General features: G+C 36.4%; 1 protein-coding gene across 1 annotated transcript in view; it reads right to left on the reverse strand.

Annotated features, from left to right (window-relative positions):
- The window catches only part of astn1.S (astrotactin 1 S homeolog), a 163,365-nt gene that overhangs the window by 77,253 nt on the left and 71,490 nt on the right, over nt 1-14,622 (reverse strand). The window contains exon 3 of the mRNA XM_041561499.1: nt 9,170-9,357. Within this exon, the coding sequence (XP_041417433.1) occupies nt 9,170-9,357 (188 nt within the window). The remainder of the gene's footprint in view (nt 1-9,169; nt 9,358-14,622) is intronic.

The following is a 14,622-nucleotide window of genomic DNA, read 5'->3' on the forward strand; positions in this document are numbered from 1 at the left end:
GAGTGACTGCACAACAGTGGCATAACTAGATATTACTGGGCCCCACAGGAAATAAATTTTCAGGCCCCCAAAAATGTCTAGAGGTTAAACCGTTTTACCAATATTTATTGAAATTGTATATAAATTAGGGCCTCATGGAGTCCCTATACCTCCCGGGCTCCCTACAGATGCCGGGTCTGCTTCCTCTGTAGTTACACCTCTGCTGTACAACATACAGTGTCTGTTTAGGGCTGGTTTCAACACACCATCCCATCATCCGTAATGCAGCAATAGAATATGGTCATTTGTGTGCTTAGCCAGTTGGAAAGTCTTTATCTGTTTGTCCCATGGGATGTTTGGTGTTTTTAATTGAGAAAAAACTAAAACATAATAAGTTTGAAATATGTCATGCAGGGGCAGTGATGCCTATATGTAAAGACCCAGGTCATATTCTGTACATTTAGGCTTATTGTCCTTAAGGGGCAATTAGCTTTTAGTTTGATGTAGAGGGTGACATACTAAAGCCATTTGCAATTAGTTTTTATATTTTATTTTGTAGTTTGTTTTTAGCTTTTTATTTAGCAGATCTTCAGTTTGTAGTTTCAGCAGTCTAAATGCTAGGGTCCAAATTACCCTAGCAACCAGACATTGATTTGAACGAGAGGCCAGAATATGAATAGGAAAGGGCCTGCATAGAAAGACGAGTAATAAAAAGTTTCAAGTACAATAAATGTGTAGCTTCACAAAGCGTTTATTTTTTAGATGGGGTCAGTGATCCCCATTTGAAAGCTGGATAGAGTCAGAAGAAGGAAAATCCAGGAGACAAACAGTTAATGAGCACAAGAAGAATTCGTATGTAATATCTCGATTACTGTTAAATGGTTTCTTGAACTGATATTATTGAGTCTAATACCATTTACACCACAATACAGCTTTACAATTTAATTTTATCTGATTTCATAAAAATGACCTACAAAGTGAGATAAAAATCATCACTTTGCCGATCTCATTACCATTAAGAACTGTATCATAAGAGATTATTATTTATTTGATTATCCCTTTGTTATATGTGAGCCATGGAGCACAATAGTTTGGAGGAAAGGGCCGCATGACCCAGGCTCAGTTTACAAACAGACATAGGTCAGTTTATATATTGGGGCTGGGTTACAGCTGATGGGGTGTAAGGAATGTCAATTGTTAAATGGTTAAAGTATAATTAGTTTGGCCACTAGGTGGCAGTGAATCCTAAATTAAACTGTGAAGTATAAAGTTGTCGGTAGTGAAAGGTGAATAAAGCAAACAGGAACAGGAAATAAGGTGACAAATTCATGTGAATCCTATAGGCTTATCGCTGATTAACACTGTCGATAAAATACTAGCTAAATTACTGGCAAATAGGTTAATCAATGTTATTACATTACTCATTCATCCAGATCAGACAGGCTTTATGCCTCATAAGACTACGGCCATTAATTTGAGAAGATTGTTCACACACATTCAACTAACCAATCAACAACAATCCAACGGAGCTGTTGCCTCGCTGGACATAACAAAGGCCTTTGACTCGGTCAGTTGGCCATACCTCTGGCAGATACTTGAGAAATTTGGGTTTGGCTTGAACTTTATCACATGGATAAAACTGTTATATAAGTACCCCACAGCCCAAATCCGGGTAAACAACACTCTATCAGGGGTATTCGACTTGGGTGGAGGAACTAGACAGGGTTGCCCCTTGTCGCCCCTGTTATTTGCCCTAGCTATCGAACTACTGACAACAATTCTGAGACAAACTCCCTTGGTTAAAGGTATATCCATTGGTAAAGTAGATGAAAAAGTGGCTTTATATGTAGATAATGTATTACTTTTCCTTGCAGATGCTGGTCCTTCACTGAGGGCAGCACTCGAAGTATTAGAAAGATTTGGGGCAATAAGTGGCCTACGGATAAATAAGAACAAATCAATACTGTTTCCCCTGGGGAACCTGGTTGCCATGGAAGAGACCTCTGCACTCACTGTAGTAATTAGATTCCGCTACTTGGGTATCATTGTTAGACCGACACCTCCTTATATGTAGCTGAGAATTTGGAACCCATCCTTACAAGGTTCAAAACGGCAATTCCACACTGGATTAAACTACCGCTAACTTTGTGGGGTAGAGTTAATTTTTTCAAAATGCTGTATTTACCTAGATTCTTGTACCCGTTATGGAACTCACCTCTCTATATCACTAACCTTTTCTTTAAAAAAATAAATAGTGAACTAATCTCCTTCATATGGGCCAACAAGGCCGCAAGAATGTCATGGTCTACCCTAACCACCCCTAAAGACAAAGGAGGACTCGCCCTCCCCCATTTGCAACATTATTATTTTGCCTCCCAATTATCCTACATTCACAACTGGTTTAACCCAGATGACAGTAACTCTTTAACAGATGTATGCCTCAAATCTGGGATCTCTGGAGGCCATACATAACTCGCCTATAGGCGATATGTGACCTCCCTCAGTTGCCAGTAGTAATTACTACCCCCATTAAAGTATGGGCAAGGCTACAACCCAAAGCAGGGACCCCCATACCTAAAGTTTATGGCCAAACTCCTCTTTGGAGAAATTCTAAATTGCCCCATATGAGGAATTTAGCAGACTTTAATTACTGGCCACAAATGGATATAAGACACATTGAGGAGTTGATTATAGAGGATAGTTTTGTCTCCCTGGAGCAATTAAAAGCCAAACTGAATCATCAAGATATACAATTATTCCGATACTTCCAACTGAGACATGCATTTCATGCGCAGTTCAGCTCTTTTCAAATAACATCCACATTGCTGGCATGGGAAGCCAGACTTTGGACTCCAGACCCCACCAAACTGCTATCTCAGCTCTACAATATAATTCAATCCTCACAACCTCCCCCATTCAATAAAGCCAAACAAAAATGGCAGCCACTTATTCCTTCTCTAGAGGAGGACCAATGGGAAGAGACTATAGATAGCTTATACCCCTGCCTAATATCACTCAGGGATAGAATGATTAAATTTAAAATGATTCACCAAATTTATATTACCCCATTGAGGCTCAAAGCTGTGGGTAGACTAGACTGAGCCACTTGTGTAAAGTGCGGCAGAGAAGAAGCTGGTTTCCTCCATTTGATATGGGGCTGCCCTAGAGTAGCAGCATACTGGGCAGAAGTCATACAATACAACAATGTATTACTATCCTTTCCAGGAATCAAGTCCCCAGAGATTTGCTTATTAGGTATTATAGATGAGGTAGTTCCCCTACAAAAAACAGAACACTTCTAAGGTCGATCCTCTTCTACACAAAAAAAATAGTAATTATGAAATGGATGAGCCCCAACCCTGCCTCACTGCAGCAATGGATTGACTTAATAAATAGTACATTACCCCTAATCAAACTGACGTACAATGCTAGGGGAACACCCGGGAAATTTGGGAAAATATGGGACCCTTGGTTAGACGTCAACACTCATGCACCCCTTCTGGATGATTGATAGAAAGTGCTCTGAAATATTTGATGTTTTCTGCTAATTATTTCTTGAAATCACCACTGTACATATAAAATAATTGTAAACGAAGCTGAATAAGTGTAAAGCATATATAGGTGTTGTTTATTGTTTATTTTTTGTTTTTGTTTAATATGCAAAATAAAGACCTTTAAAAAAAATTAAATAATGATTTCATATATATATATATATATATATATATATATATATATATATATATATATATATATATATATATATAATCTGTTGAAACCTCTGGGTAGCCTGAGGGTCTTGAAAAATTCACTGCACTGGGCTCCTGATGGACAAAACCGACCTTCTGGAGAGAATATAATGGATGGGAATGTGGGTTTTAAGAATAGGCTGAAAACAGACATTTTTATAGATAACTGTGCTTTGCTTTACACATGGTATTCTTGATTAATAGTAAGAATAACATAAATGAAGGATAATAAATAAAATTTAATTATGATTTAGGATACTTTTTAGATTTAGCATGTCACATTCATAGAAGTAGCTTGATTTAATAAGCACGTATAATTATGCTTCAGAATTATACTTTTTTTTGTAAATGTTAAATGTTTTGTAAATAAAATGTTTTGTAAATGTTATATCATGCAGCATTGAAACAAGGAGGCGTATTGAAGTGAATACTGTTAAAAGACAACCATAGAGGATTGTCATATCTCTCTATGCTTAGACAAGCGTAGAGGGATATGTTGGTCAGTGACCAAGTCATCAAGTTCCAGCCTGCCAAATGGCCATTTCCATATGAATTATAGAAATATACAGTAAGGGGCAGATTTATCAAGGATCGAATTACGAAGTAAAAAATACTTCGAAATTCGACCATCGAATTAAAATACTTTGAATTCGAATATCGAATTCAAACTTTTTTCATCGAATTTGGGTATTCTGCGGTCGAAGTAACGATTCGAATGATTTTAGCGTACGATCGAACGATTTTACTTTGACTTCAAAAAACTTAGCAAAATGCTGTAGAAGGTCCCCATAGGCTAACATAGCACTTCGGCAGGTTTATTTTGGCGAAGTTGAAGTTTCCAAAAAATTGCTTTGCATTTCGAATTTTTTTACTTATAAAAATTCCCTAGAATTCACTTCGACCCTTGATAATTCTGCCCCTAAGAGTGCAGTAATTGAGGTAGAATGTGAGAGAAGCGTTGGTTCCATGTTTTGAGTACTGCCTAGGAAGTATTTATTATATAAATAAGCTGCTGTGTAGCAATTCGGGCAGCCATACAAAGGAGTAAAAGGCTCAGGTTACACAGCAGATAGCAGATAATCTCTGTAGAACATAATGTTATCTGGTATCTACTATTCATCCTGTGCCATATAGCCTTGTTTATATGAACTATAGTAGTGTTTCTGAAGCAAACAGAGCAGTTTTACTAGTGCAGGGCAACAGTACATTATATTTCAATTATTTTAAAACACTTTAAATTTTTTGGTGTTACTGTTCCTTTAGTAGCTGGAACAACAGTCAGAGGCAATATTCAAATGCATTCCCATGACTCATGCATTTCAGATATTTCCCTGTTTCGTCTTATATGTCAAATGTTTCCTTTCTCTTACAGTTCTATCATTTTGCATCAGTTCAGCTGTAGATTCCTACCATAAGTAATATATTCCTGTACTTGGCTTTTGAATAGACATAAAATACCATTACCATTTCAACAAGATTCCATTCAAAGTAAAGTACTACTGGCTGTAGTAGAACAATGCTGGTTTCCCTACTATATTATTATTATCTGAGTAACTTAAACCATGTTTTCCATATGAAAAGAGACGTAAGGAATTGCTTTGCTTTGTTACCTGGCAACACACATTAATGTTTTATTCTGCCAAATTTTCATAGGAGTGCTTAGCCCTGTATTTTGCAGATTAGATTTTGTGTTTGGAGATTTTGTGTTCTGTTTCTTACCTTTCGAAAGAATCTCTTACTCACATACTGTGAATAAAAATCCTAGTAGGACTATAAGCAGAAAAAATAGCATACATACAATTATATCATAGAACTGCAGTCATATTGTAGGTTGTCAACCAGAAAAGCACTTCATTAGCATGAACACTTTTCACAAACACTTTATTAACATAATATGGTGAGTTTTAAATCGATAAGGACTGCCATGCACTTAATTAACTGACGCTGCTTCTGTTAGAAACATGTTGTGTTAGGGAATATATGCATAGGAATCCATGCTTTATGCTGCAATATCCTACATTATGACCAAAAAATGGGATTTACACTGTCAATCTGCCTCACAACTTCTTAACTTTTTTATTTTGCTAAAGTTAGCTAAAGTCCGTAATTGCTTAGACAATAATAATGATCATGATAATAATATTGTAATAAATAATATGTATGAATTTACTGCTGAATTAAAGGGCCATTAAAATTCAAGCAAGTAAAATATTAGTATTATTATATCCAATTAAATTAAATGGTTTTAAATAATATAAACAATGAATTTAGCATGTATCAGTGTGGATACCTCAATGACACCCCGAGGTGCATGAACTTGAACAAATCTAGGAAGGCAGTATACCTCATCTATTAGTTATAGCAGCCCTACTTCATCAGAACAATTGATTCAAAAGGTCAGTTCAATCTCTTAATCTACTCTTTGCAGAGTATGGAGTGCCAGCAGTATTCCTCTTTCATATTTGCCCTGCAGGCTTCCTGGTTTTTATATGGCTAGTTGTCCTGCTGAAGGCCAATATATACACAGTCCTATGATGGCTGAACCCACAAGATCGCCCCACTTTGACATTTGGGGGGGTTATTTATTAAGATCTGAATTTTTCTGGTCATACTTTTATGGGGAAAATACAATTTCTTTGGAGAAAAAAACTAAAATTTTTCAGGATTTATTAATGTCAGATGGAGTTAAAATTAAAAAATTACTCCTACGCAGACTTGTCCAGAACATGTAAAAGTCAATGGCAGATGTTCGTTTTCAATTAGAAGATTTTCTGGGGGTTATTTATTAAAGTCCAATTTGTCTGGTCTGCCTTTAACACCATTTATTAAAACCCGATGGTGTTAAAAGTACAGATAAAAAAGTACTCCAACTCAGACATGCCAGGTTCATGTAGAAGTCAATTGCAGAAGACCCATTTATTATATCCTGATCTGTGCTGGGTTTTGCTTAATAATCCATAGATTTTGTAGTTTTCTGGCGTAAATCCGAAAAAATTTCAGGTTTTGGGTGTCAAATCCGAAAAAGTCAAATTTTTCAGCAACAGATCCAAAAAATTTGAGAGATACAGATTTTTTTCACTGTGATATTGATGACCAGTTCTTTATCCATGCCCTGATTTAGTCAGATACAAGGTGCATAGACTGACAGAAAGAGATAGGAGGGTGTTAGGGGCCTCTATTCTGTCCTACATTGCAGGTTTGTAGAGTGATTTATAACACAGGTACACTTTAAATTCAACTCATGTTTACTAAAGACTTTTATTGCCCAATGAGTAGTAATTCTCATTTTTGTCCAGGTCTAGACAAGATACTTGCAAAAGGGGCCTTGACTGAGGGTAGAATTTATTTTTACCACAGTTATGACATATTTTAATGCAAGTTTAACATGGTCTGGAAGTTATAGTGATACATACTATATTAGTGAGAGCTATGTTACTGCTTGTACATTCTAGTGGTAATAAAGTAATGGTTCTATTAAAAAATACATGCCTCATGAGATTTTGGTGTACTTTCTTTATCCCTTCCAGCAAGGCACAAGAACATGTCCTTAGTGCTCATTTACTGCTCAAGAACTTCTACATGGGGGGAATGTCTGTGATGCAAGTTCATTAGGGCAGCCGCAGGTCTCTGAAAGGCAGGTCATAAATGACCCCTCTAGTGTATTTGCCTATTACAAACATAACCTTAGTGAGGTATTTTGCTTTTATGTGGGTAGGAAAAATAGAGCAACACAAACTTGAAGGTCAAAATCAGAATAGTCTATGTTTTCAAACAATACACTAAAAAGCAAATGAATGGATGGCGGGGGTATCATGGAGAGTGTCTGTAGTTTTTCTTCTAGCATGTGGTATAAAGGTATCAAAGACTGTAGAAATATCAAGCACAAAGCAAGAACGATACACAGCATAGTGGCCCCTGTTCTTGCATTTATGTGTCACTTGTTTAGCAATAAGAGTGATTGAGTAGAAATCAGGATTGCTTGAATTTTACAGGGAAAAAGCAAGAGAGATATAGAATAATAATTTGAGACACAAGTGGGATCAAGGGAGGATTTCATGATGATAGAAGAGACCAATGCCTATTTCAAACAGCAGGGAAAATTACTAGGCAACAGTGAGTAGTTCTATATAAGTGAACCTTAAATAACAGGGGACAGAGATTTGACAGCATAAAGTCAAGGCAGGTAGGAAAAAGGAACAAAGAGTATACACTTCTTTCATGTCATAGAAAAAGGAAGGCAGCAGCAAAACCAAAATGATAATCAATAGTTAATCAGTGTTAATGCTTAGATAAATGTAGTCCGTTTTACCTTGAATTAGTATTATCGGTTAATATCAGGTGAGGAGTTTAGAAACACCTAAAATCACCTGCGACTCTGCCCATTGGCTTTAGGTCATTAAGTGGGCAGAAAATGTTTGTAATTTTACTCAATGGCCATTGATATGCCAGAGGGAATACATTGGCTGAGAAAAACCTCATATACTGTTAGCTTTAAAGGTTTGTTAGTAAAGAAAAAAATGGTGCATTTTGGGATCTTCAATGAATGTGAAAGACAAGCACTCAGCATGTATTACAGACATAAGATATTTCAATGGTAGAGTACTACGGAGTGGAAGAAATCAATAACTATAAGAGACCAGTCATTAATCAAAATCACAAAAGACATAAAGGTCATATAAAACCAAAATACTTACTTTTGCAACCTTCAGTAGTATGGCCATAGGTATTGGTTGATTTATGGTCTTTTTTGCAACTTTATTCTAATTATGCCTTTTTTCCCAAAATGTTTTAGTGTGAGCGACAGCAGGTCAGCCTAAGAGCATTGGGATAGTTGACATTCTTTCATTAACAATCCTAACATACAGTATATTGATAAAGGGTCCAGTAGGGCCCGAAACGTTGCCCTTTGTGTGTATGGGCTAATAAATCACTGAAATTTTTTTGCAACACTACCAGAGTGCTACTGGATTTCATTCACTGAACATATAGTATATTGATCTGAATTGTAATTCATTTCAAATAAGAAGGAAAGATTTTTTTGCAAGATTTTTGTAAGCGTATACAACTTTGCAGCCTCTCTTTCTGCTTGACATCACAATGCTAAGAATGCTCCAAATATTCAACTTCAAACTGACTGTTTATACTGAAGCTGGCATATTAGTTAAACCATGGCCAAAACTATTTCATACACACCATTTCAGAGCAAGCATTCGGCCTTCAATTTTTTCTACATACTTCTAAACAAATAGCCCAAAGCACATAATAAAAATACAAAATAACAGATAAATTAGATACACGAGGTGCTTCAAAATTATCTGAACAAAATTATTTTCTGGAAATGCAATTGAGTATTTTGTTAGAATTTAAAATGCATCAGATATACAGATTGTATTGCTTTCTATTAATGCAAAACCCTGAAATTAGTTTGACAGCCATTGATTTACCATAACGGAAATGTGCAGTATCCTCAGCTCTTCATCAGCAGCTTCTCCCTGAGGTTCCTCTGTAATTTCCTGTCCTGGCAGACTGGAAGATCCATCTTGGTGGTGTATGTGGAAGAGGAGGGTACCATTCTCAAGCCACTGCTGCCTCCAGCGGACAAGTGGGATATCATCTGTGTTTCCTGCAATTTCTGTTTAATGGGAGAAATTGTAGAAATATTGAGCTTGTAGGAATATTGTTATTTCTATTAGTACAGTTGGTATTTAGCACACCTTACTAAGGCAAGAATTTGACACTGTGGGAGTTATTTACTAAAACTCTCATATTTTACCAGAAAGAAACTCGACTTAACTCCCATCCAAGAATTTCGCTTATTTATTAATATTTTAGGTTGAAAAATCCAAAATTTCAAAAAAAGTCTAGTTTATATTCTAATTGTAAGATGTTATGAAATTGTCACACGAAAAACTCAAATTTCTTGAGTTTTTAAGCGAAAACCAACATCAAACACCCGAAACTTCCAAAATTAGTGAAGGTTAGACATTTTCAAATGGTTAAAGGGACAGCTTGCATTGACTTTTAAATGAATTTGACAGGTTTTAGATGGAGTATTTTCAGGTTCAGACTTTTAGTAGCTTTGGAGCATAATGAATCACAAAAAAATTAACTTTTTTCTATTTTTTATCTCTTTTTTTTAAAAATAAGTAGCCTTTCAGTAAATCTAAAATATTGAGCATTCTAATTATATATAAGCTAATTTAAAGAATAGTGATTGTTTACTCATTTTTTCTAGTCAAGTTTTTCGAGTGGCAATTCGATAAAGTGGTATGATTCGAATTGAAACTCAAATTTCAATATTTTTTTTGTTTGTAAGCTCGAATTCAAGTTTTATTAAAGAAATATTAAAAAAAACAAATTTGTGTATGGGAGTTAGGTCGAGTTTATTTTTGGTAAAATATGAGGAGAAAAAAAGTTTTAGTAAACAGATACCAACATATTGAAATTAACAAAAGTCATACATGACCTAAATATAGAGATAATAATGAATAGTTGATAAACATATGATTATACAGAAGACATTGCTGTCCTGTTGAGCTTATATATGTTTACACATATATTACATATGTATAAACACTAAGGGAAAACAAACAAACAGTAGGTGTCAGTGTATAAACATACGTTTGAGCAATTGAGCACCTACAGTTGCTTTAGACATACTAGATACTGTATAACATGAATAAATGAAAATTGTTCAGAGACAGCTTTGAGTATAGATCACTTCCAGGACCAGCAGTTCCTAGAACCCATAGAATCCAATTTGTAAATAAAATGTATTGGTTATCACTGAATATGCTACCTTCTTTGTTTCCCCCTGGAATTTGAAACTGTTTAATCAAGAGGAATTCTCTGTGCTTGGTCGTTAAACTGTCATGCAGTAATCTAGCAATATCCTGAGATCCTGCAACCTGGCTTTGTCTTCATTCCATCGATTCCCTGGTTCTGACTAGTTATGGGCGAATCTGTGCCATTTCACTTCGCTGAAAAATTTGCGAATTTACTGCAAGCGTCAATTTTTATTGCGATACTATTTTGTCCAAATGATTTAAAGTCAAAGGGTGCTCGAATAATTTTAACACAACATTATTTTTATGCGGGTGTCAATTTTGATGCGTGCCAATTTTTTTTGACAGGTTGGATTTTTCGCCGGCGAATTTTCCCCTCAGTTTCGAAAATGTATTCGCTGGTGGTGAAACACAAAAATTGTCAGCAAATTTGTGCCTGCCGAATTTATTCGCCCATCACTAGTTCTGACCTTTAGCAGGTGTTGCTTGTGTCCCATCATACACCCAGTTGACTTTCTGTACCACATGTCACCATATTAACTTCAATAACCATTGTCAGAAATGGATAAACTTATTGTCCTATGCTACAGATTTATAATTGCCCTGTTAACCATCAGACAGTTACAGTCTGCCTGTGTGAAATAAGCTTTTCCTGATAATGTGTTTTGTATCATGAAGGAAAAAGTAGATGGGACTTCAAGCAACATGAGTTTCATACCAGTTACCATAAGGATGAGACTCTTAATCACATGAATAGTTCTCAGTAGGGATGTAGCGAACTGTTCTGCTGCGAACTAGTTCACGCGAACTTCGACCGTTCGCGTCCGCCGAATGTTCGCGAACGTTTGGGAACGTTCGCATTTTGAGTTCGCGTTCGATTCGAATACAAGTCGTTCGACCATTCGACCATTCGAATTCCTTCGACCGCTAAAATCGAACGATTTCCATTCGTTCGAACGATTGTAAGCATTCGATTCAATGAAAAGCATTCGATCGAATGGCTTCGATCGTTCGATTCGAATGAAAATCCTTCGATCGAATGATTAAAATCCTTCGATCGTTCGAATCGAACGATTTTAGCGGGTGTTCGAAGTTCGCGAACTGTCCGCGAACGTTCGCATTTTTTGCCGGTGTTCGCGAACACCAAATCGGCAGTTCGCTACATCCCTAGTTCTCAGACATGTTCAGTCCCAGGTTAATTAAAGGTACCTGCTTCAAATGGTGCTCTTTGTAACCCCATAAACTTGTGCCCAGTGCTTTCCTGCCTCCTGTTTTGAATTGAGCACTGTTGTACCTATTGGAACCCTGAAGTACTGCCACCTCCAATCCAGCCTGGTTTGGAGGTGGCAGTAGGGTGTAGGGTTCCAGCAGCACAGATGTCTGAAAGAACAGGGTGCACATGTCACTCATATGTCAAATGCAGAAATGAAGCTAACCAGACAAAGGAATAGTCAGTACAATGGCATCTGATTTGTATTGAAGTGCTAGTGCAATTGTGCTAATCTTGATGCGTCAGCAGAAATGCGTTGTAGGTGATTGTGCTCACAATTGCACATTTCTCACTTTGCTTGTGGTCATAAATAACCATTATGGTGTTTTACCACTATTGGGGAAATACCACAAACAACCCCTGTTACTGACTATTATGGAAATTCATTTGACACAATTGATACAGGTGGATTATGACCCATATAACACTGAAAATACAGTAGCACAGATGGAGGGAGATTGAATAATTTGACATCACTATAACATTTATACTCTAATAAGCAATAGACATATCATGGCTATTTATATCTTATTGTTAAAATGTTCACATTTCATTAGGAACCTAATTGTGAAGTGTTACTGTATCTCTGTTAGGTGCTTAGAAACTGAAACCATGGTATCCATATTTAAAGAACATGAAAATTATATCTAATGGTGTTTTCAATGCATTATCATCACCCAGAGTATAATTTTGAAAGGACACCTGAAACATCATACACAATAACAAGCAATTAGCGCCTTTTGGCAAATTATGTGTTGCTATTCGTTGAAAAGATTTTAATTTATGATTCAGCACTTAAAAACTTCTGATTGCAGCCTTATGGTTAAACTCTGGGAATTATACTTTCAACTGTTCCTCTACTATATAATCTTTCTGCAAAGTCCCCGTTTTCATGGATATTAACACTCACCATCCCTTTAGATACTGTAATATATGTTTAAGATTGAATGGTAATGTCAAGCTTTGCCCAGAACTTTGTTAGAACCACAGGAACATGGAAACATTGTAGGTGGCTTCCAAGTCAACTTTCTAAAAATGTTTCCAATGCGTGGCATTCGCTTTTGTACAAAGGTTTAGCTTTGCTTCCAGATCTGAAAAACAAGATGCTGCCTGTTGTGACAGGGGTGTGACAATCTTCATTGGCCGGCCTGTGAGATTTGACAGAGCTCACATCACTGCCTCTGCAACACAAGAATCCCACCTGCTTGACACATTACAAGGTAGAAAGCATGTTCTGCATTGAGATGTGGTACGTTTACGAAGTGTACAATCTAAGGGAAGCTATATGGCACAATCTGCCACCATTACTTTAGCTATGGCATAACTCGGAGATATTTTTATTTCAGGAATCTAACGTCACTATGACAGTAGAAATGTCAATATCATTTTATTTGTAGAGGCATTTTAAAATAAAATTCCATTTGAAAGAGAACGATCTTCTGAAATAAGCAATGCAAAAATAAGCATCCAACCTGGGAGGAATTCTATTCACAAAACCTGCATATAATTATGGGTATGTACATAGCAATTTGGCTGTGTACATTTCAGCCAGTACCAGCTGTGTGGCTCAATATGCTGCAGAAAGATTGCAGGTTTGGAGCCCTGTAACCTAATTTTATATTCTCCACATAGTCCTTAATTCTTTGTAGTTCCTTTCATATCAGAACTCAGACCTCAGCAGCAAACACATTCTGTCACGTCTTGACATATTAAAAAAATCTATGCCTTCATATCTTTTATGATATGGATACAGAACTTTATCTTCTGCGGAAACAAAGTACAAAGATACATTCAACATTGAAAGTTTTTAATTATTTATCTTGGGCTTATTATCCATCCTCATCTTGGTCTCAATTTTTGTGTTCTGCATTCTGGGAATAACTGATCAGAACAGAATACACCATACTTGCACTTGGGGTTTTGGAAATAATTATAGATATAACTTTTAGAGGGGTATGTCTAATCTTCTGTTTCTACAAGCTACAACATAGTGGCCCTTTAAATGGCTATAAACGGGCACTTTGTGATTGCCCCCAGGTTCTGTCGCACTTTGATCTATGTTGGTTTTTGTATATAACCACCTGAAATGATACAATATAAATTCAACAAGAAAGAAATGTGCCCACAGTCAAACACAAATTCCACTGGAAAACAGACCATAAAAATCGATATCACGCATGAAGGCATATATTTGAACTCTGTAGCATTCTTATACCTCCAGCTGCCCAACAGCAGAGGGAAGAATCATGCTTTAAAAGAATATTTTATTTCCTTATTTTTTCTTGTCCGCTAAGCTGGGCTGGTTTTAGGACAGAAAAGGCACTTGATATGGAGCCTCTAAAGGAAAGCAGATAAACATATAAAACCAAGAAACTAGCAAATAGTCAAGTGTAAAACTAAACTTTTCATAAATAGAAAAAATATTTGCCTATGTAAAAAGACATACTGAAACACAGGGGCTGATGTATCATTTGTCAGAAAATAGTACAGTGTTAATGAAAGTGAAGGGGCCCATAGGAAGTCACTAACCTAAGCTCTGTGAAAGAGATGTAAACCCCATTGTAATTGTGTGCTGGTTTTTGGCACTCACAAAAATGCAAATGTAGTCAAGAATGTCAGAGAACTCTTTCAAGAATGTCAGATGAAAGATATCAGACTTATATTTCTAAGGTAGAGAGACAGGACCCTAAGGTAATCATTCCTAAGTAAAGGACCCTAAGGTAATCATTCCTAAGTGAAGCCAGGCTAACAGGAATTTGAGGATAGCAATTGTCAGTTGACTAGCATTCTGGAGAGGCATCAACCTGGGAGAGGATGAAACTGGGGTGCCAAAAAATTTGCT

Source organism: Xenopus laevis, chromosome 4S (genome assembly GCF_017654675.1).
Source record: "Xenopus laevis strain J_2021 chromosome 4S, Xenopus_laevis_v10.1, whole genome shotgun sequence".
Taxonomy (NCBI): domain Eukaryota; kingdom Metazoa; phylum Chordata; class Amphibia; order Anura; family Pipidae; genus Xenopus; species Xenopus laevis.